This window comes from Tupaia chinensis, unplaced genomic scaffold (assembly GCF_000334495.1).
Source record: "Tupaia chinensis unplaced genomic scaffold, TupChi_1.0 Scaffold000671_2, whole genome shotgun sequence".
In the NCBI taxonomy this organism is placed as follows: domain Eukaryota; kingdom Metazoa; phylum Chordata; class Mammalia; order Scandentia; family Tupaiidae; genus Tupaia; species Tupaia belangeri.
This window is the reverse complement of record NW_006160194.1, coordinates 675,917-699,255: the sequence shown is the minus strand read 5'-3', so window position 1 is coordinate 699,255 and position 23,339 is coordinate 675,917. Positions and strand designations below refer to the sequence as shown.

Here is a 23,339-nt window from a genome sequence, read left to right as displayed (position 1 = left end):
CCCCCCATTGCCCAAACCCCCCCCCCCCCCCCCAAATTTTTTTTTTCAGAAGATACAAGTTACATTTTCTGCAAAGCAAGAGGGTGAGCTGGTGGCATGTTTCCTCCAGCCGGCTTCAGCTGTGTGTCCTGTCAGTCACCTCCCTGTGAGGAAGAGCCCTGAGCAAGTCGTGAAGGGGAGACTGCAGGTCATAGGCCTGGGCATCGGTCACAGCCTCTACCAGGGCAGAAATTCAACTTCAGTTGGCCTTTCAAGTTCTCAATGTATAAAGGCACTCTTTTTTTTTTTTTTTTTTAAGATTTAATTTTGGGACCAGCAGTTGGTGTAATGGCTATGTCGCTGGGCTCCCATATATCCGACCGTGGTTTGAATCGCAGACCCAGTGGCTTAAACTCATGCTGGGCACGTGTGCGTGCATACCCAAGATCCCCAGAGGAGAAGGGATTGCGGGTGACCATCCCCCCTAGGGGTGCAAAAACCTCTCAAACAAACAAACAAAAAAGATTTATTTAATTTTATTTTCCTTATTTGGTCCTCAGAAAAGGTATGACACATTTTTGCATAGGAAAACATGGAAAAATACGTCATGACTTTTCTCATGACCCAATCATTTGTTATAGGGCATATGTGCTCACCCGAAAGAGACAGAGAAAGAGGGGAAGTGAGGACAGACTGCCAGTCCAGGACTCAGACCCTCTTTGGCCACGTGAAAGTCTGGCACCTCACCCACTGTGCCACCTACTGCCCTGTAAAGGCATTCTTAAGCTGGGTGGGACTGAGGGAAGTCGGCACCTTTGTCAAAATGTGAAAGTTGCTAGATAAAATGTAAAGTCTCCATCCCTTCCAAGCACTCACCCCACATGCATGTCACCATTGCGAGGGGAGGGCAGTGGCAGGAAGATGGTGGAAATTCGGTGGAAGGGGGTTCAAGGGCACTGAGGAATCATTCATCTTCGGTGGACAGGGGTGGAGACAGAAGAGAGACTCTGCAGCCTCCCTGCTACTCCTCGGCGAGGTCAGGGGCTCCTCTGCTGCCTTGCGGTGCAGCCTTGCTGGGAAGGCATGGTCTTGGGGTGTGTGCTTTCTCAAAGAGAACCACCCCGAAGGACTGGCGGGCCCTGGCAGGGGTTGGCTCACAGGGCTACTTGTGGCGGTTATTCAGTGCTACTCAGGTGTCACCCACATCTTACCTGCCTAGCGGAGCTGGCTTGTTCCGGTGAATTAGCTGGAATTGGGGGTGTGCTTGGTTATACGGTGACTTACTGCTAAATATGACACATAAATACTAATAGCATGGGTCAGAAAACGGAATGTCACCCAGTGGTATTGGCAGTGGCTGCTCTTTAATGAGAACTGACTAATACATACTGGACAGGGTACTGACAGCACCATGGGGCCTAGTTCAGTACTCCCAGTACCTCCTGAGATATGCATCTTGGTTTTCAGAGGACATGGCCTCAGAGTAGCCAGGTAAGGCCACCAGATATGCAGTGGTGGAATGATGCTGGGGTTACCACCCGACTCCACGGAGAAGCTGCCCGACATCAGTTATGGTGACCTTGGGGAGCTCTGCTCCTCCCAACTGCTGGTTCTTAAACTGCAAAAGGCAGACTGGTTCCACATCAGGAGGTCTGTGTGGGACGGGGCGACCTGCCTTTCCAGCAGGTTCCCAGGAGCTGCTGTTCCTGACTCGGGCATCGGTCGGGAAAACCACCAGGTTACACTTGGGCAACTGAGCCCACCTGGCCCTTTGCAGAACATCTTTGGTAAGCTGGGAGCTGGGGGTCGGCAGGCCAGACCCCCTGGGAGGGGTAGTCCAGAGTGGGGTGCTGTGCAGGAGCAGCTGCACTGAACACTGCAGAGCTTTGCCCTGTCCAGTGGGAGAGGCTGCGTGGTCAGGTGACGCCAGCAGCCCATCCCCCATCTTCTTGGGCAGATGCTGCTGGCCTGGGGAGCACATGTAGAGGGCCACTGTTCGGAGGGGACAGGTGTTGTAAGAATGGGGGACCCTAGCAGTTCTAGAAAGCTTCTCCAAGCTCCTCAGCCATTTTGCTAGCCTGTGCTTGCTCTGTACTTTGACTGGCTTTCTCTCTCTTTTTTTTTTTTGTTTTTTTGAGAGGTTTTTGCTGTAGGGCGTGTGCGCTCACCAGACAGACAGAGACAGACAGAGCTAGAAAGCGAGAAATCCCCCCCCCGGGGGGGGATGGCCACGCCACGGTCCCTTCTCCATTCTCCTCCCAGGATCTTGGGCATGCACGCACACGCCCCTGGCGTGAGTTTAAGCCACCGGGTCCGGGACTCGAACCGCGGTCGACTACGTGGGAGTCCTGCGACATAGCCATTATGCTAACTGCTGGTTCCATGACTGACTTTTTCTTAAGTTTAGGATGTGTAAGGGACTTCAGAAAGTTTCTGGAGAAATGGAATTAAAGTATACATTTACTGTGCTGCAGAAAAATTTTGAAATGCATGCATGGTTTTTTCATCATATGCATTTCTGTGAGCTGTTGGAAGACCCTGGTATGTATGCAGGCTACTCTGGTGACAGACGGGCATCCTGGAAGCTGGCAGCCTCCCTGGCACTGGCACCAACGCATGGCGCTGCTTCCCCTGCAGCCTGGTCCTCATTTCTGTGACCTTCGTATCACTCTGTCGTGCACTTGGTACCTTTTCCTTTCTCTTTTTTTAGAGGGGGTATTTTTGGTCATAAGGCATGTTTGCTTGCTGGAGAGAGACAAGGAGACAGGCAGAAGGAAAGTGAGAAATCACCCCCCCCCCCAGGGGGCACACCGCAATCCCTTCTCCTCCATTTTCCTCCTGGGATTTTCGGCACACACACATACCCTGTGTAATTTTCTTTTTTTGGAGAGGTTTTTGCTATAGGACCCATGTGCTCGCCAGACAGACAGACAGAGACAGAGAGACAGAAAGTGAGAAATCACCCCCCAGGGGGGATGGCCATGCTGCCCTGTCGTTCTCAGCTCGTCTGTCCATCCTGACACAGTGAGATGCTCCAGGCTCACCTGGTGCTTTCCTGACCCAGCCTGGACTTGCCCAGGGAGCTGGTTCCTCTGCTGGAGCAAGGTGTGGCAAACCCGGGTCTGGCGCTGGGACCAGTCAGAGTGTCGCCGCTTTCCACCCTCTAGACAGCCGGACTCCGCGGCGGGCCTGCCTGCGCCTGTGCGTGTACCGGGGCTACCTCGACAAGGTCAGGACAAGTGGAATGGAAGTACAAGTTTATTTTGGTGCAAAAAAAAAGGTGAAATTGGGGCCAGCAGGTGACGTAATAGTTACCGCTCTGGATTCCAACGTGGCTGACCATGGTTCGAGTCCTGAACCTGGTGGGTTGAAAATCATGTTGGGCACCTGCGTGTGTGTGCCCAAGCTCCCAGGAGGAGAATGGAGGAGAAGGGATTGTATTGTAGCTGTCCCCAGTACAAGTGATTTCTTGTAAATCGGGAAAGTGAGTCCTCACTTTCCCTTTCACACGCGCTTGACAAAACCTTTAATTCATAGTACTCATTTCCATGAAGTTTCTGAAGCTCCTGTGCCTTCCTGTCTAGATTTCGCCTGTATCTGTAACACCCTCCTCTGATGGCGGGGAACCTGACTCTAGTCACTCTGAATCCATTAGCTTGATGAGCCCCCCTGTACGTGAGAGATCAGTCACACACTGGGGGGTGAGCTCTGGTCCTCAGCTCCCTGCTAGGCTTTGCCTAAGAGGGGTGCCAGAGGCAGACTGCGAGGCCGCCTGCACCCTCCTCCGCAGCGGGCAGCGTTCAGCGGTCAGTGACGCACGGCAGCTTCCTCCTGCAGCGGGTTTCCTTCCGCAGCAGGCCGCTGAGGCTGAAGTCCTCCACACCTGCAGGACAGCTGTCGCAGTCCCCTCAGAAATGCAGCCTCAGCTGGTCTCTGAATCCCCCCTCAGAGAACAGAGCCTGAGTTTTACAGGTTTCTGTCTTTTTCTGCCCAGAGGGCACACGCGCTCACCAGAGGGAGACGGAGAGGGAAAGTGAGAAACAGCCACCCTGGGCATGGGCACGCTGCAGTCCCCTCTCCTCTGTTTACCCCCGTTGGGGCTGCGGGTGGGCATATTTGCCCAGCATATGTCTCAGACCACCGGGGCTGGGACTCGGCAGTCAGCCATGTGGGAATCCTGCTGCCTTGACCACCACACCATGGCTGCCCCACCTAGGTTTCTTAGTTTTAAAAATTCCAACCTTTTCCCTTTATGCCCCTAATCTCAGAGCAGTCATTGCATGCAGACGCTGTAGCTTCATAGCTTAATGTGTGCCCTTTTAAACTTTTTAGTTCTCTAGCTGTTCTTCGTACAGTACTAAGTTTTCTTTTTTTAAGAATTAATTAATTGGGAACCAGCAGTTAGCGTAATGGCTGTGTCGCTGGACTCCCATGTAGTTGACTGTGGTTTGCGTCCTGGACCCGGTGGCTTAAAACTCACGCCGGGCGCATGTGCGTGCATGCCCAAGATCCGAGAGGAGAACGGAGGAGAAGGGACTGCGCCATGACCATTCCCCCTGGGGGGTGATTTCTCGCTTTCTGTCTTTCTGTCTGTCTCTGTCTGTCTGTCTGTCTGGCGAGTGCATGCGCCCTATAGTGAAAATCTCTCCCCGCCCTCCCAAAATTAATTTGACCAGAGAGAAGGAAGGAAAGTGAGAAATTAAGCCACCAGGTCTGGGACTTGAACCACGGTCAGACATGTGGGAGTCCAGCGCCTGCTCCACACCACCTGCTGGCAGTTCTTCGTTTAATGATTGCTGTGGGCTTTGTCCTGGATTCTGTCTGTCCCTCTTGGCGTGGCCCATCCGTCTTTCCTAGTCGTCTGCTCGGCGGCCGTGCCTGTGTGGTTGGCAGGGGCGTCTGCCCGGGATCTGTTTTTTCTACCCTGGTGTCCTTCACTGTGGCCCTCACTGCTGCATGCCGTTACAGTGCTCCCGTGCCGTCTGTCCTGGACCCGTGGCATGGCGATTACTCCGGGGCACGTTCATGCCCCAATCCCAGGGAGAGTAGAGAAGGGGTGGTAGTGTGGCCATCTCACCCGGGAGGTGATTTCTCTCTCTCTCTGGCAAGCAAAGTTAAAAAAAAGGCTTATTTCAGCTAGGATTTTGGGAATGGTTATTTTTGGTGACATTCGAAATAAGATGAACTGCAGATGACCTTTTACTGCGGCTTGGGGCCCCGCCTTTCCTGAGTAACTGTGGCCTGAGGGCCGCTCTGCTGCTGCGCTGAAGCGTCTCTGCGGGGTCGGCGTCTATAGTCCGGCTGACTGTCGCAGGCACCGTCACTCGCGCTGTCGGTACTGGGCGTGAGCCAGTGGTGGTGAGCAGTGTACTTTTTTCAAGTTCATTTGCCTTTTGTACATGAGAGCGAATGTATGTGTGAGCTCCAAGGTGGTGGTCCGGGCCCTCTGCCCCCAGGCCCCGCCTGTTAGGGCCTTGGGCGTGCACCTGGTGTGTTTTTAGGCCAACCCAGGGATCCAAACCCACAGTCAGCCATCTAGCACTGCCGTTCAGTTTGCTGCCTGCCACACCACCAGGCCGGCTCCAGCCCTCCGTGGTACTGGGCTGTTATTTAAAGAGGAGGATGGAGGCCAGCAGGTGGTGAGTGGTTAAGTTGCTGAACTCCCACATGGCTGATTGCAGTTTGAGTCCCAGACCTGAGGGCTTGAGAATGATGCCGTACAGGGGTACCTGCCCCATCCCAGGAGGCAAATGGAGGAGAAGGGATTGTGGCCTGACCGTCCCCGGGGTGGGCGGTGGTCTCTCCCTCCCCAGTGTCTCTCTCCTCTCCAGTGAGCACCCATGCCCTGTAGCAAAACCCTTAAAAAAAAGAGGAAACAAGTAGAAAACTGGGCTAATGATACAGATGTCCTGGGAATAAAGGCCCAGGCCAAGTCAGACTGCTCCTTTCTTTGGCACTAGTTGTAGTTAAACACGCAGCATGGGAAATGGCACCGAGAGCCTTCTGAGCTTTGCCCACTGCCCAGTGATACTCTGCCAAGCGGTGGTGGAGTATTTGGGGCTGGGGAACGGCCAGTCGGTGGCGCTGCGATGCGCTGTTGCCCGAGGCGGGTGGGATCTCACCAGTCGGTTCCTCTCTTAAGACGCGAACCTTCTGTTGACCAGGAGATGCAAAGAACTTTACCAGAGTTTTGTAGCGATGTGTTTGTGACAGTAGATACTGAACTGTAGCTGGCCATGATAGACAACCACATTTAAGGTAAACACCAACTTTCTGCACATTTTTAGATATAAAATATTTTAAGAATTAAACTATTTTGGAACCAGCAGATGACGTAATGGTTCCGTCACCAGACTGCCACGTAGTCAGCTACGGCTCAAGGACCCAGTGGCTTGAAATTCACGCCAGGCACATGTGTGTGCATGCCCAACATCGTGAGAGGAGAATGGAGAAGAGATTGCAGTGTGGCCATCCCCCAGGGGCTGATTTCTCACTCTGTTTCTCCAGTGAGCTCACATGCCTTATAGCAAAAATCTCTCTTAAAAAAAATGATACTTTCCCCCCTAAAACATTATAATTTCGTGGGATGCCCTAATCAATTAGATTTTATTTTTTTTTATTGCCAGAGGCTCCATTGTGCTCTCCAGAGAAGAGAGAAGGACAGGGAGAAAGCACCCCTCCCCACCCTAGGGGAGCATGGTCATGTTGCAATCCCTTCTTCATTTCTCCGTCTTGTTGGGATTTGGGGCATAAGGTTTTCAAACTGCCAGGCCAAGATTCAAATGATCGTCAGCCATATGGGGTCTGGCCCTTTTGACTGCTAGGCCAGAAGGCTAGGCCCAATTAAGTTACATTTTAAAAAATTATTTATTATTTATTTATTCATTCATTTATTTAAATTTGACAGAGACACAGAGAGAGAGGGAAAGTGAGAAAGCAAGCTACCAGGTCCGGGGATCAAACCATGGTCAGTCATGCGGGAGTGTCTAGTGCCTTGACCACCACGCTACCTGCTGGCCCCATGAATCCCATGTTTATATTGTATCAGCTTGTTAGACTAAATTGTTGATTTTTCTTTTTTATTTGTAGCTAAGCCGTTTACCCAACTGGTGAAGGACATGCAGCTCCATCGAGAAGACTTTGAAATCATTAAAGTAATTGGAAGAGGTGCTTTTGGTGAGGTAAGATAAAGTTTTGCTTTGTTAATTTTGCCTAGATTGGCAAAAGAGCAACAGCTTCCATTGGAAACAAGTAGAAAACTGGGCTACTGATACAGATGTCCTGGGAATAAAGGCCCAGGCCAAGTCAGACTGCTCCTTTCTTTGGCACTAGTTGTAGTTAAACACGCAGCATGGGAAATGGCACCGAGAGCCTTCTGAGCTTTGCCCACTGCCCAGTGATACTCTGCCAAGCGGTGGTGGAGTATTTGGGGCTGGGGAACGGCCAGTCGGTGGCGCTGCGATGCGCTGTTGCCCGAGGCGGGTGGGATCTCACCAGTCGGTTCCTCTCTTAAGACGCGAACCTTCTGTTGACCAGGAGATGCAAAGAACTTTACCAGAGTTTTGTAGCGATGTGTTTGTGACAGTAGATACTGAACTGTAGCTGGCCATGATAGACAACCACATTTAAGGTAAACACCAACTTTCTGCACATTTTTAGATATAAAATATTTTAAGAATTAAACTATTTTGGAACCAGCAGATGACGTAATGGTTCCGTCACCAGACTGCCACGTAGTCAGCTACGGCTCAAGGACCCAGTGGCTTGAAATTCACGCCACGCACATGTGTGTGCATGCCCAACATCGTGAGAGGAGAATGGAGAAGAGATTGCAGTGTGGCCATCCCCCAGGGGCTGATTTCTCACTCTGTTTCTCCAGTGAGCTCACATGCCTTATAGCAAAAATCTCTCTTAAAAAAAATGATACTTTCCCCCCTAAAACATTATAATTTCGTGGGATGCCCTAATCAATTAGATTTTATTTTTTTTTATTGCCAGAGGCTCCATTGTGCTCTCCAGAGAAGAGAGAAGGACAGGGAGAAAGCACCCCTCCCCACCCTAGGGGAGCATGGTCATGTTGCAATCCCTTCTTCATTTCTCCGTCTTGTTGGGATTTGGGGCATAAGGTTTTCAAACTGCCAGGCCAAGATTCAAATGATCGTCAGCCATATGGGGTCTGGCCCTTTTGACTGCTAGGCCAGAAGGCTAGGCCCAATTAAGTTACATTTTAAAAAATTATTTATTATTTATTTATTCATTCATTTATTTAAATTTGACAGAGACACAGAGAGAGAGGGAAAGTGAGAAAGCAAGCTACCAGGTCCGGGGATCAAACCATGGTCAGTCATGCGGGAGTGTCTAGTGCCTTGACCACCACGCTACCTGCTGGCCCCATGAATCCCATGTTTATATTGTATCAGCTTGTTAGACTAAATTGTTGATTTTTCTTTTTTATTTGTAGCTAAGCCGTTTACCCAACTGGTGAAGGACATGCAGCTCCATCGAGAAGACTTTGAAATCATTAAAGTAATTGGAAGAGGTGCTTTTGGTGAGGTAAGATAAAGTTTTGCTTTGTTAATTTTGCCTAGATTGGCAAAAGAGCAACAGCTTCCATTTCACCTTTTTAATGTACTTGAACCTTGATTCGGGGATGGGTTAAGTTGTTGGCACTATTTGGGAGTTCTCTATAAACAAAATGTAAAAGACAGAATTAAAAAGAGGGGGAACCCCCAAAATGTATGACTGTTGGATTACTGTGCATATTGTTGGACCAGATAGTTTCTTATCAACATGAATACATTTTTAAAATATCCGTTTGTTAGTTGAAAATTTTCTTGGCACTTTCTTTTGTTTTTTTCTTCAGGTTTTATTGCCGTAGTGCATGCGCGCTCACCAGAAATTGAGAGAGGGGAAGTGAGAAATCACCCCCCAGAGGGGATGGCCATGCTGCAACCCTTCTCCATTCTTGGGGTTTGGGGCATGCATGTACATGCTCCTGACCTGATACTCAAGTCCTGGGGTCGGGTCTCGAGCTGGCCTCGACCACGTGGGAGTTCAGTACCTTACCCACTGCGCCGCCTGGTGGCCTTCTTGGCGTGTTCTAAGAAATGATTTGTAATTGGCTTGCCCTCCGCACTTGTGCTGTTATGAGTCCATTGGCTCTGCAGGAGCAGGAGGGCAGAGGGCACATGAATCCATGCAGGAGGCTGCCAGGTCCTTCAGGGAGGCTGTGGGTGGCCCCTCAGTGTTGGGCAGTGCAGGCCCTTCCTCAGATCCCTGCTTCCAGGGTCTGCCCCTCAGGGTCCTTCTGTCTACAGGTGGCTTTACAGTGAGTCAGAGTCAGGACACTCTTAGCTACCTCGGGACCAGCAGTGTTCTCCACACATGGCCACAGCTGGGTAGTTTTCCTAGTGCCGAACCTGAGCGGGGAGAGTCTGCAGTGGGGCTCAGATGTGTGTCCTTGTGGCACTGGACAGGCAGCCTGGCCGCACTTGCCCAGCGTGAGTGGACGAGGCCCTCAGCTTCATGCAGAGCTTAAGGAAACATTTCCAGGTTAGTATTTAACAAGGATCAGAGGCATTCCCCTTTCCTTGAGCAGAGCGGCTTTGAAAGGCCTTCTTTGTCTCTCGGGGCAGTCCAGTGTAGGAAGTTCCTTTGTGGTTGGCATCCCCTGTGGAGGGTCAGTTCCCAGCTAATGTGAAGCTGTGCCAGGGGCGTGTGTGGGACATGACAGCCCCGCAGCTGGCAGCGCGGTGAGCAGCAGGCAGGGCACTCTTTGCCTGCAGGAGTGCATCGAAGCCTGCGGTGCTGTCTGCACCCTCAGGCGTTCTGCAGCTCCATCGGGAAAAGGAGACACTGAGGTGCAGCGGGGTGAGCCGTGGAAAAGCAAGACTTGAGTCGCACCTTCCTGACTGAGGCCCGCCTGCCAGCCATTGGTTCCTAGAATTGCTTGGAAAAGAAAGAAGCAGAACTGTGCTTAGAAACGGTCAGATAGCGGAACAGTGCTGTGAATAGTTGGTTCAGGAATACCAGTCTGATTTTTACCCGGATTGTCCTTTGTTAACATAGTACCATGTCCTTTATCATGCCTGGCTCTCTGTGTGTGTGTGTGTGTGTGTGTGTGTGTGTGTGTGTGTGCCCGCGCGCTTGTACTTTTTTTGAACTACTAAGAATAATCTGCCTACGTGAAGCAAGGCCCTTCACCCCTATACTTCAGTGCCTGGTTTCTACTAGGGATCGTCCCTCACATAACCACAGCTCATACGTTTACATTTTAAACTGACAAAACATTTTAAATCTAATCTCCTGTCCTTATACCAATTTTCTAAGTCACTCCATGATCATCGTCATCTTTTTAGCCTATTTATTTCTTACATGAGACAGAAGAGAGAGACGGGCACCCCAGCAGGGTCTGACACTTGAGATCCCACCAGCCAAGGTCGCGGGCACATGCTGAGGGAGACCGTGGGATGTGTATACCTGGGACTTCCCCTGTGACCTCAGCATAGAAAACGTTTGTTCTAAAAACGTGTGTTCTGTGGGACCAGCACATGGCACAGCAGTTACAGCGCTGGATTCCCACATGGCTGACTGCAGTTCGAGTCCCAGACCCAGAGGCTTGAAACACGCTGAGGCATGTGTCTGCATGTCCAAAATCCTGAGAGAAGAATGGAGAAGGGACTGCGGCATGGCCATCTCCCCAGGGAATGGTCTCTTGCTTTCTATCTCTCCAGTGAGTGCACGCATCCTAGAGCATAATTTTCTCTCTGAAGAAAAAAAAAGGTGTTTCCTTTTCTTCTGGACTCTCCATACTTAACTGACAGTTACCTTTTAAATTATTCACACATTAATATTAAAATTTGGTGTCTTCTGTGAAGATTCCTATTCGTCTTGTGTTTTAAGTGGAAGTTGACATTTCAATGAACACTAGCTCAAGTGCAGACGTGTGCATTTGCTGACTCTCTGCTATGCCCTCAGCAGTTGTGAATTGCAGCTGTGCCATTTCACAGGTGAGGGGAACTAAGTATGTTGTTGCACTTTTAAGTTTTCATAGCTCTGTTTAAAAATTTATTTTGTTTTTAAAACTCAGTTCAAAAGACATATCTAAAAATGTGTTCCTAATTTTGTATATGGGCTTATTAGGTTTTTGTAACTAATAAAGCTGCTATCAAGACCAGCAGATGACATAATGGTTATGTCACTCGGCTCCCACATAGCTGACCCTGGTTTGAGGCCTAGACCCGGTAGCTTAAAACTCAGGCCAAGTGCATTTGCATATGTGCTCAAAGTCCTGAGAGGAGAATGGAGGAAAAGGGATTATGGCATGGCCACCCGCCCTCCAGGGTGGGGTGATTTCTCACTTTCTATCCTTTTCTCTCTTTCTGGTGAGGGCATGTGCCCTATAGCAAAAATCTCTCTTAAAAAACAAAAACAAAAAGCCGCTCCTCTCAAAAAGGACCAGCAGTTAGACCGCAGTTTGAGTCCCGGACCCAGTGGCTTAAACTCACACCGGGCACATGTGCGTGCGTGCCCAAGATCCTGAGAGAAGAACGGAGGAGAAGGGATTGTGGTGTGGCCATCCTCCAGGGGGCGGGGGGGTGATTTCTCGCTTTCTGTCTCTCTCTGTCTTTCTGATGAGCGCACACGCCCTATAGCAAAGACCTCTCCTTCTACCTCCCAAAAAGAAAAGCTGCTATTGGGACCAGCAGATGGCATAATGTCTACATCGCTGGACTCCCATGTAGTTGACCACGGTTTGAGTCCCAGACCCAGTAGCTTAAACTCAGGCTAGGTGCATGTGCGTGCATGCCCAAGATCCCGAGAGGAGAATGGAGGAAAAGGGATTGCAGCATGGCCATCCTCCCTGAAGAGGTGATTTCTCGCTTTCTGTCTTTCTGGAAAGTGCACGCAAAAACCCCCCAAAAAAAAAAAAAAAAGGCTACTATTGCATAAAACATTAAAAGGCTTATTTCTGAAAGTTGCTTAGTTTTGTCTTCTGTATGTTTAAATTTAAAATAGGAATTATTTTTAGAGAACCACAATACAACTGAATCATGAATTTTAAAAAAGGTGTTTTTCTTGTTTGCTTTTTTTTTTTTTTTGAAGAGGTTTTTGCTATAGGGCGTGTGCGCTCGCCAGACAGACAAGAGAGAGACAGAAAGTGAGAAATCACCCCCCAAGGGGGATGCCCACACTGCAATCCCTTCTCCTCCATTCTCCTCTTGGAATCTTGGGCACGCACGCACACATGCCCCGTGTGAGTTTTAGACCACCGAGTCTGGGACTCGAACTGTGATCGACTACATGGGAGTCCAGCGACATAGCCATTACACTAACCGCCGGTCCCACCATCATGTAGTTTAAAAATGCTGATATCTTACTTATCTAGCTTACAGCCAGCTCCCAGGAGGAAGTAGGTGTTCTCATCGTAGTGAAGTGGTGTCCCGGGCCCTCACTGTCCCACGTTGGCGCTCACCGAGCCTTTGTGCAGGCTCTGTTTATTTAATGCTGTTTTAAATGTTCAAGAACAGTTGCCAGAGGGAGAAAGTGCCCCCAGTGGGACCTGGCACACCATCAGCCCTCCTCCTCCACAGCCCCATCTTTTTTTTTTTTTTTTTTTTTTGAGGGGTGGTTGCTCTAGGGCTCGAGTGCTTACCAGAAAGACAGTGAGAGGGAAAGTGAGAGGTCGCTCCCCGGAGGGATGGCCATGCTGTAATCCTTTCTCTTCTCTTCTTTTCTTGGGATTTTGGGCATGCGTGCACATGCACCTGGCATGAATGTCAAGCTACTGGATCTGGGACTTGAACCATGGTTGGCCATGTGAGAGTCCAGTGCCTTACCCACTGCTTCACTTGCTGGCCCCATCTCTCCATCTTGATGGGATTTTGTGACGTGAGCCCTACGGTTAGCCATGTGCCATCTGGCTCCCTTGACCACTAGGCAATAGCTGGCCCAAGGCACTACTTATTTTTCATTCAGAGTTCTAGCAAGCTTGGTCTTTAGTGTCTTTCTTTCTTAATTAGATGTTTGCTATAGGGCATGTGTGCTCACTGGAGAGACAGACAGAAAGCAAGAAATCACCCCCTGGGGGGATGGCCACACTGCAGTCCCTTCTCCTCCATTCTCATCTTGGGATATGCACACACATGCACCCAGTGTGAGTTTTAAGCTGCTGGGTCTGGGACTTGAACTGCTGTTGACTTGAGTCCAGCCACATAGCCATACGTTAACTTAGGTGTGACAGGAAGGGTGGTGGTGGGGAGGTGACAGGAGAAGGACAGTCAGACTGGCAGAGGAAAGCTGGTGGACCCTGGAGTGTTGATGGTGGCGTTGGCCTCAGCAGGTGCAGGGGCCAGTCACTGCAGTTCATTGTGGAGCCACGCCGTAACCCAGGGAGCATTGTATTTCATTGTGATTGTCATTATAATGCAGTGTTTTCTTAAATTAATTGTTTAATTTTGTTCATTATTATTTTTTAATTTGATCATAGAAAGACAGGGAGAAAGCAAGAAAGCAAGCCACCAGGTCTGGAACTTGAATCGTGGTCCGTCATATGAAAGTCCAGCGCTTTAACTACCATGCCACCTGCTGGCCCCGATAATATAGTTTTTAAAAGCATGGGTGGGGGGCCAGCAGGTGGCTTTGAGGTTAAGGCATCTGGATCCCCCATGGCTGACTGCGTGGCTCAAGTCTCAGACCCGACAGCTTGGAAAATATGTCGTGTGTATGTGTGCTCTTGAGAGGAGAGTGGAGGAGAAGGGATTGCAGCCTGACCATCCCCCCACCCTTTGCTGCAGGGTGCTTTCTGACTTACTCTGGTTTATACGGAAAGTGGCACCCCGCTCCGGGTTTGTCCTCCAGGCTCAGGCGTTTGGGGTGTCACTTGGGCACACTGCATTCTCCCGCACCAGCCTTTGTCCTCCTAAGGTTTCGTTACACTCACGTTTGTGTTCCAGGTTGCCGTCGTCAAAATGAAGAACACGGAACGGATTTATGCGATGAAAATCCTCAACAAGTGGGAGATGCTGAAGAGAGCAGAGGTGAGGCAGCAGCTGGGGGGGGACCCCACGGGAGATGGGGCTTGGTCCCGGGCGGCCCAGCTCTCAGCACCAGTGCCTGGGGTCCTCATAGGCCGGGAAGGCTGTGGGGGGGACGGTGCCTGTGGAAGGGGCCCCCTCTGTCTCTGTCTCTGTTTCTCTCACACCATTGAAGAAATGTTCAAAAAGTCAGAGGCACGGAGTATGGAAATAAAGCGGAGCCCTGTGTGAGAGGGACGTGCCAGGGAAGCCCAGCCAGGTGTAGACCGTCATCTCGTGAGTCCGCGCCTCCTGCCTGGCCGGGTCCCCTCTGGCGCACTCACCCGCCAGGGTGTGGGCCATGACTGTGGAGGGAAGGCGGCCAGTGTATGTGGGTCCCAGGCCCCGGGCAGCTGCCGCAGTCCCGCTGCATGCAGCAGAGCAGCCCCTTCCAGAGCCCAGGCTTCTAACTGCGGCTCCCCCGGCACCTCGAGGCGTCTTGTCAGAATCCCTTAGACTCTTCCCGGGCCTGCTCGTCTTCCCCTTTCTTCCCGTGGCTCCCCACATAGGACCCCCGCCCACCTGCTGTTCAGGAGTGCGTGTTGGCTGGCTGAGTTCTCACCATTTGGCACCCACCTGGAGCTCAGTGTTGGTGACCTGTGACTTTCTGCTTCAGCTGCCCACACTCCGCGGCCTCTGGGCTGCAGTCTGCCCACCGTCACTCCGTCTTCCTCACGTGTCTGCAGCCTCCCTGGCTCAGCCCAGTCCTAGCCCCAGCCCCTCACGTCACCCCTGGGACTTACACAAACACGGGAAGATTCAGGGGAACAAAAACAGAAGCTACCATTACACCAACATTTGGGAGGTAGGAAGTGTTTGGGGAAAGGAGTACTTGTAGCGAATTTCATTCAAATTATTATTATTATCAAAGATTCACCTTTTGGGGACCAGCAGTTGGTAATGGCAATATTGCTGGACTTCCAGTCAACTGTAGTTCAAGTCCCGGACCTGGTGGCTTAAACTCATGCCGGGCGCATGTGCATACGTGCCCAAGATCCCGAGAGGAGAGGGGATTGTGGCGTGGCCATCCCCCCTGGGGGCGATTTCTCACTTTCTGTCTCTCTGTCTCTCTCTATTTCTGGCGTGTACATGTACCCTATAACAAAAACCTCTCCAAAGAAAATAAAATAAGGATTCACCTTTTTAAAATTTTTTTATTTTTAAAAATCTTTGTTGTAGGGCACATGTGCTTGCTGGAGAGAGAGACAGAAAGAGAGAAGTAGAATGAGAAGTCACCCCCGGGGGGATGGCTAGACCATCATCCCTTCTCCATCTTCCTCCTGGGAGTCTAGGCAAGCAGTCCGTATATTCCTCAAGCCACCGAGTCCAGGACTCAAACCACGCTCAGTCACATGGGCTCCTCTGCGTCAGCTACTGGCTTGATAATTTGTCTCTTTATTCTTATTTTATAGACTTAAAACATTACATTTTTCTTCTCTTTTTTCTTTCTTTTTTTTTTTTTAGAGAGGTTTTTGCTATAAGGCGCTTGCACTCTCCAGAAAGACAGAGACAGAGAGAAAGTGAGAAATCCCCCCCCCGGGGGGATGGCCATGCCACAATCCCTTTTCCATTCTCCTCTTGGGATCTTGGGCATGCACGCACATGCGCCCGGCGTGAGTTTAAGCTGCCGGGTCCAGGACTCAAACCACGGTCGACTGCATGGGAATCCAGTGACATAGCCATTATGCTAACTGCTGGTCCCAACGTTAAATTTAAAATTATTTTTTCTCAGGAATTTTCAGGAAAAGCGTGAATTAAATAAGTCAGGCAGTAGAAAAGTTGCCAAGCAGTGTAAATTCATACTTTTTAGACCAAATTAGGTTTTCTTTTCACCTTTTCTGGTCATTGAGAAATACTCAAGAGCCAATAGGTGGACAAGTTTGCAGTTTGAGTCCCCGACTTGGTGGCTTAAAAATCATGCTGAGTGCATGTGAGTGGGTGCCCAGAGTTCCGAGAGGAAACGAGGGAGGAGGTATTGCAGTGTGGCCTCCCGACTTGGGGGGTCTTAGTTCTTTCTCTCTCTTTTGCCATCACACACACATCCTATAGCAAAACTTAAAACCTCTCAACGTTACTCTTTCTGTACTTCCTATTAGTGGGTTGCAACCTAGGTGACCCCTTGTTCAAGAACACATTTTGCCCTAAACCTGTGAGGTGGAAAACTCGGGCATCCCCACCCAGACTCAGCAGTATGGGTGCTGTGAGTTCCCTGGCCCACAGCCTCTGGGAAGTCTGTGGTCCTGCTAGCCCAAGACTCACTGCCTCCGTACGTTTCTGGAAGACAGGTGGTCAGGGACTCCAGTGCTCAGAATTTTTAAATTTTTTTGGAGAGATTCTTACTATAGAGCACGTGCACTCGCCAGAAAGACAGGGAGACAGAGAGACAGAAAGCGAGAAATCACCCCCAGGGGGGATGGTCATGCTGCAATCCCTTCTCCTCCATTCTCCTCTAGGGATCTTGGGCACGCACACACATGCACCCAGCGTGAGATTAAGACGCCGGGTCTGGGACTCGAACTGCGGTCGGCTACGTGGGAGTCCAGCGACATAGCCATTACGCTAACTGCTGGTCCCCAGAGTTGCTTTATCCATCCGTTAACAGCCCCTGTGGTTGAGGTGGCCATTGACAACGAAGTCCTGGACTGCCTGCCTCTTCCCCCCCAGGGACAGGCAAGCCAACAGCTACCCCCTCGTCACACTTAACGAATAGACTGGGACATGTCTTCCTTGATTGTTGGATGGAAAACTTCATAAACATCTAGAAAAGAAAAATTTAAAGAAAAAAGTCACAGAGGTCACCACAGAGTCAAAGGAGAAAGCAGCTCGCAGCCGTGCCCCGTTTCCTACCACAGTGAGCTCCCCACGGTGCAGCTTAGATTTCTGCTGAGCTTTCCCAAGTCTCAGATACAAGGAGTTTAATGATTGTACCAATAATTATTTTAAGTACATATTGCCACTTGCATTTTCTTCTTTTTCTTTTGTTTTCTTTCTTTTCTTTTTTTTTTTTTTTAATAATGTTTTGCGGTAGAGGGAGAAAGTGAGGAATGCCCTCTGGGGTGGATGGCCACACCACAGTCCCTTCTCTTCCAGTCTCCTCTCGGGATTTTGTGCATACACGCACACGTGCCCATTGTGATTTTCAAGCCGCCAGGTCCAGGACTTGAACTGAGCAGCTGGCCACGTGAAATCCAGCTCTCTTCATTCCCATGCCACCTGCTGGCCCATAGAGCTCTTTTCTTTCTAAATCCCAGCGGGCTGGAAGGTAGCCAGTTACTCACACTCCTGGCCACGGGTCTCCATAGTCGAGTCCTGTCACGATCGTGTTCCTCATTACACTGTGAATAAAGCAGATTTCTTGGAAATGACCGATGCAGGTCAGTGAACAGGCCTTGCCAGAGCCGCAGGTGCTAGACAGCGAGGTGGACACGAGGGGTGGCACACCCACAGGGCACGTGGCGGGGACTAGTCTGGTGAGAAGTCGGAGTGCTGAGCAGGAGAAGCCCAAGTCAGAGGCTGGCCGAAATCCACCCGTGAGAACAGGCTGAGTCTCAGGCAGTAGCCGTGGAATTGGCAGGCGGGGACGGGCAGTGCCAGCGTGCCTCAGCAGCCTTGGCCCTTGCACAAGGCTCCAGAGGAAGAGAACAGAAGCAGAGGCCGCTTGGTGGGAGTGGACGTGCCTTCCGGTGAGCGAGGGGCCAGAGCCCGCACAGACTGACCCCGTTCCTCTTCGCAGACTGCTTGTTTCCGGGAGGAGCGCGACGTGCTGGTGAACGGCGACTACCAGTGGATCACCACCCTGCACTACGCCTTCCAGGACGAGAGCCACCTGGTGCGTGCGGGCCGCCGAGGCTCAGATGCGGGTGGCGCTGCGCCCACGCCCTGCGTCCCGTGGTGCTTGCACGGACACACGGCTAGACCGTTTGGAAGGGACAGGTTTGAGATACATATGACCAAGAAAGCTGAGGGGTTAATCACCACGAATCGTTTTACAAATAGACATGCAGATAGGTACTTTGGTCTTCTCTAATCAAGAGCTAACCTGATTTCTTCGGTTTATGACATTTTGTTAAACAGGAGTTCGAAACATGTGGTATCTCAGATTATATGAGAATGAAAAACCGCCAGGGGATGGACCCGCCTCAGCCCTTCACTGTGGGCATCTCTGCCCTCATTTCATTTGGCCAGGGTGCCCTGTGCTAGGCTGCCATGGGCCACGGTCTCTTATTTTTTTTTAATAGTTTATTTATTTTTTTTTAAGAATTCTCTTATTTTGTCTTTATTGTTATTTTTATTTGACCAGAAAAGAACAGAGAGAAAGAGAGAGAAAGCGAGTAAGCCGCCAGGTCTGGGACTTGAACTGCAGTTGGCCATGTGGGAGTCCAGCACCCTTACCCACCACACCACCTGCTAGCCCCATGGTTCTTATTTTTAAAAGATACTGTTGCTTATTAATTAAAGCTCTCTCTCTCTCTTTTTCTTTCTCTTTACTCTCTTTTTTAAAAAAAGTTTTTGCTATAGGGTGAGTGTCCTCGCCGGAGAGAGAAAGTGAGGAAGCACCTCCCAGGGAGATGGCTATGCCGCAGCCCCTCCTCCAGTCTGACATGGTTTCTGGAGGGCTTGTGCTTCCCATGCTCGCGGCACTTCCTCGTCCTTCTGACTTGAGCAAGGCTCGCTTTCAGAGCGCTGTGAGTACAGGTGTGCGTGGGCTCTTCATAAGACATTCCCGAGGTCACAGCCCACAAGGGAGAAGGAGACCTACCTCTTAGTCTCAGGCTCTGAGGGCCCTGCACGATGGCTGCTGTTCAGGACTTTTTTTTCCTCTCGTTTGCCACAGGGCATGTGTACTTGCCAGAGAGAGAAGAGACAGGGAGAAGAAAAATCACCCTCTGGCGGGATGGCCATTCCACAGTCCTTTCTCTATTCTCCTGAGACCCTGGGCACGCCCTCACATGCTCCCTGCATGATCTTCAAGCCTCCAGGTCTGGGACCTGAACTGTGGTCTGCCATATGGGAACCCAGCGCCTTAATAACCATGCTACCTGCTGGCCCCTGATGAGGACTCCTTAGTTCTAGGATGATTCTGTATGTTTACTTAAACCTGGAAACATTGTGGAGCTCTGGGTACACAGGGCCTATGAGACTTCAGAGAAGCAGGTTGGGCTTCGGCTTCCTCCAGCTGGCCCTGGCAGGGTGTGAGGGCATTGTCACCACGGCCTTCCACGTGGGTCCTGAGGTGACTTTGTCCTCTACAGCTGATTCCTCGCTTGTTTTCCCCCCCGCTCACGAGGAGCAGATATGCGGGTTTCTGTCCACCTTAAGTGAATCTCATGCTGACACCAGAGAGCCCCTGAGACCCTTATGTTCAGGACTAGGCCAGATGGTGTATTGCTGTCATTACTCAGAGGGTTTTTTGTTTGTTTGTTTGCTTTTGAGAGTTTTTTTGCTGTAGGGCATGTATACTCGCCAGAAAGAGAGAAACAGAAAGCGAGAAATCACTCCCCAGGGGGATGGCCGCAATCCCTTCTCTTCCATTCTCAAATCTCTCAGGATCTTGGGCACACATGCACACGCGCCTGGCATGAGTTTAAGCCACTGGGTCCGAGACTCGAACTGCGGTCGACTATGTGGGAGTCCAGCGACATAGCCATTATGCTAACTGCTGGTCCCTCATTACTTGGAGTTTTGAAACACGTATTTGTTTGGGCAGAGGTGACGATGTTGCTGAGTGCTTTGTCTGCAGGCCGTGGTTTTCTCGATGGGTTAGGGCCTCCTGGTGTCACACCCTAACTGGGCTGTCTGCATGGGAAGGGCGAGGTCACCTGCCCGAGTCGTCACTCAGGCGACAGTGACCACGCCAGGTCCCAGCCCGGGACCATCAGCATTCAGCAGGGGTGGTGCCCCTCAGGACCTGTCTGCATTCAGCATCAGCCCCACTCCCAGGCCCGGGGCCATTTCCAGCTCATCTCTTTTGATAAGAATCGAATCAGTGGGGCCAGCGGGTGGCATTGTGGTGAAGGCGCCAGACTCCCACATGTCTGACTGCAGTTTGAGCCTGGACCTGGCGGCTTGCTTTCTCACTGTCCCACTCTCTCTCTTTCCAGTGGATAAAATTAAATAAAGAATTCTTAAAAAAAAAAAAAAAAAAAAGAATTGAACGGCGTTTCCCTGGAGCACAGGCAGGGCGTCCGGCAGAGCGGACTACATCTGCTTTGTCCCGCCTTTCTAAGCCAGCGCAGGTGCTGCTGTCCGAGATGGGGCCTTATCAGGTTTGTCCTATTTTGGGCACGTGCGTAGGATGCCCAATGAAGAGGGTGTCTTCTCGAGTTTATGGAGCTGCCCAGTTAGAAGTGCAGTGAAAATCAAGGGTGAGAGAAAGCAGGGGGAGCTCTGACGCTTGTCTAGTGTCCTGGGACTGGCAGGCCTGCCGGCCCAGAGCAGGTGAGGTAACCATTCCCGGGTCTGGTGGTTGTGCGGGAGCAAGGTGTGGACTCCCACGGCCCAGTGGCTGTGCGCGGTGCAGGCGTGATGCAGGCTGGCATGGGTCTCGCAGCGTGGAGGCGCGATGCCCCCGGCCTGCGTGATGCTGAGCGGGGAGCCTGGGTGGGAAGGCCAGCAGCTCGTGTTACCATCTCTGTCGTAGGCATCTGGCAATGAGACCTGTTTCACCACCAACCGAAAGGGCCTTACTGACTTAACTAGGAATCCTGCGTCGCATTGCGCCTGAGGAAGTCATTGGTCTAGCTCTTATTCCAGAGATAAGAACTTATTCCCGAGCTGTTTATGCCCGTCTCTCTCAAAGGCTCTGGCACTGTGCATTTCTCGTGGTCTCGTTTTCCAGGAGACCGGCAGCCAGTGAGCACCACTCGAGTACCCTTTTTGTGTTTCTTTGTGGATTTCCAGGTAGACATGGAAAACAGCGGGCTCAGCTAGTGAGGTGCGAGGCTCGCTCTGCTGCTTCTTATAGGGCCTGGGAGTTGGCGTTCACTTGCCTAATCTCTCCTGAGCCCCAGGGCCATCAGCAGCTGCTGTCACCCTTCCTCTGCTGCATCTGAAGTCTCCAGCCTCTGTTCTCAGTTCACGCCCTCCACGCACAGAACCTCCCCTCCTGCCGGACTGCGTCACTGCCTTGCGGCCCCCAGCCCTTCCTAGTCCCCCCAGCCCATGGCCTGCAGGAGGGTCAGAGGAAGCTTCTAAGCATAAATTGGATAACTCCATCCCACCACTCTCAGAATGGGGCCACAGTCCTCACTGCGCTCAGGGCTGAGGCTCTCCCTGCAGGTCTGGCCTCATCCCCTCCCCTGTCTTCATCTCCGGCAAGCCACTGCATTCTCCTCATAACCTGTGGACACCTCCTTTGCCCTTCAGGCCTTCGCCCAAACGTCTGTCTGGTGGCCTCCTGGTCACGCCACCACGCAGAGCCTCTGTGGTCCTCATACGCACTGCAGTCTGTCACCCCGAGACTCCGTGGTCCCCACGCGCACTACAGTCTGTCCCCCCGAGGCTCTGTGGTCCCCACGCGCTCCACGGTCTGTCCCCCCGAGGCTTCATGGTCCCCATGTGCTCTGCAGTCTGCCCACCCCCCCACCCGAGGCTCCGTGGCCCCCATGCGCTCCGCAGTCTGTGCCCCCGAGGCTCTGTGGTCCCCATACGCGCTGCCGTCTGTCCCCACAGCAGGATGTGGCCTTGCGGGGCGGAGGCCCTGCCCGTCCCTCCTGCTAGTGTCTCTTGGCAGAGCAGTGCTGCAGGCTCGTCGGGAGAGCAAGTGAGAGCGAGCACCTAAAGAGCTACCCTGGAGCCCGTCCCCTGGAAGGCTCTGGTAGCAGGAGCCGGGCAGGCGTGGGGGAGAGGCAGAGATGGCCCTCGCTGGCTCTGCCCCGGGACTCGCTGCTGACTGTAGGAGATGCAGGCAGAGCCCGAGCCGGCACTCGAGGGGAGGCACAGGGCTACCCCTCATGCTGCGTGCATAGCAATGAGGAGGGTCCTGGAAGCAAGATGCCAGGGCTGCTGCTGAAGTTCTGAGCGTGGGGTCCTGAGCAGAAGACCTCTCGTTTCCTCCTGTCTGACCCAGCCCTGCCTCTCAGACAAGCTCAACAGCTTGGTGGATTTCTCTTTTCTTCAGAGACACTGTGGTGGTGTGCTGGAGGTGGTGGGTTCAGATCCCAGCTCCCTCACTAGGTGGTGACTTTGGGCATGTCCTCAGCTTCCTCTATAAAACAGGATCCTGATGGCGTTGTGATGGTAAGGAGCCGCTAGTGGGAAGACGGGCACAGCCAGGAGCCTGGAGACACTGAGCAGGGCATTGCCCAGTGACTGGTGGCCCGCGATGATGAGGCTCGTGGCGGCCGGGACCACTGTCCTGGCTGTCGGCTAGAGAGCAGCTCAGGGCAGGCAGCTGCAGAGGCTGCGCCCCGATTGCTGTTTCTTAGTCTCTGAGGCTCAGCCACCCCCCGCAGCGTCTCCTGGGCCTCTCTGACCCTGTGTGTCCCCCCTGGGGCCTGCACAGCCCCTGGCTTCTCCATCTGAGCCTCCCGAACGCTGGCGGGAGCGGCCCGTGGGCTCGTCCCTGGCCCCCAGCCCCCAGCAGGCGGCTTCCTCCCTGTAGCTCTGGCCTCTGCTTCCACCGTAGCTTTTCTGCATGGTCCTGTGGGGCTGGCTGTGGGCACTGACCGTCCAGCTGCCCCTGAGAGTGGCACGTTGGGGTTAGCAAGGTGGAGAGGACGCCACCAGTGATCATGACTAGAGGAGGGGAGGTCTGTTACTCGCAGGTCCTGGCGGCACTTTGCACACTAGAGGCTCACACTGGCAGCCAGGGCTGGGGAGCCCTTGGAGACTGGGGTCCAGGGCACCATCCAAACGGGTTTCCCATGGAGAGTTGGAATTGGTGGGTTTGGGTCACACAGGCCCACGGTCCGTGGACTCACGCTGTGAGCGAGGTGTCACCGTGGTGCATCTGGGAGTCATGTGGGGGCGGGGAGAGGGGCTGGTATCAGCCTGGATCCAGCTGTCCCACAGGGAGGTGTCACCGGGGGCAGCTTTACGAGGCGCATGCAGGATCCAGATTCACCACCTTGAGGATCCGGGAGGAGGCAGAGAACGAGAGCGCACGTCAGGGTGACAGCCCTGCTTCTGGTACCAGAAGGGCCACCTTGTGCTCAGAATGGGTCCCGGGGCCACACAGGTTACAGGAGTTCACCACCAGGTGTTCATGCCACCTGGATTTTAGGTAGTTCACCTCATCTCTGGCCCGTTGTCCTTTGGTGACGAGAGGGGCTAGAAAATTCCTGC

The 23,339-nt window shown here is 52.1% G+C and overlaps 1 protein-coding gene across 2 annotated transcripts in view; it reads left to right on the top strand.

Annotated features, from left to right (window-relative positions):
* The window catches only part of CDC42BPB (CDC42 binding protein kinase beta), a gene marked incomplete at its 5' end in the record, with an annotated part of 125,229 nt that overhangs the window by 30,952 nt on the left and 70,938 nt on the right, over nt 1-23,339 (top strand). For both annotated transcript variants that reach the window (XM_014592214.1, XM_006160036.2), the window contains 3 exon segments: nt 7,069-7,160; nt 13,935-14,018; nt 17,788-17,883. In XM_014592214.1, the coding sequence (XP_014447700.1) occupies nt 7,069-7,160; nt 13,935-14,018; nt 17,788-17,883 (272 nt within the window).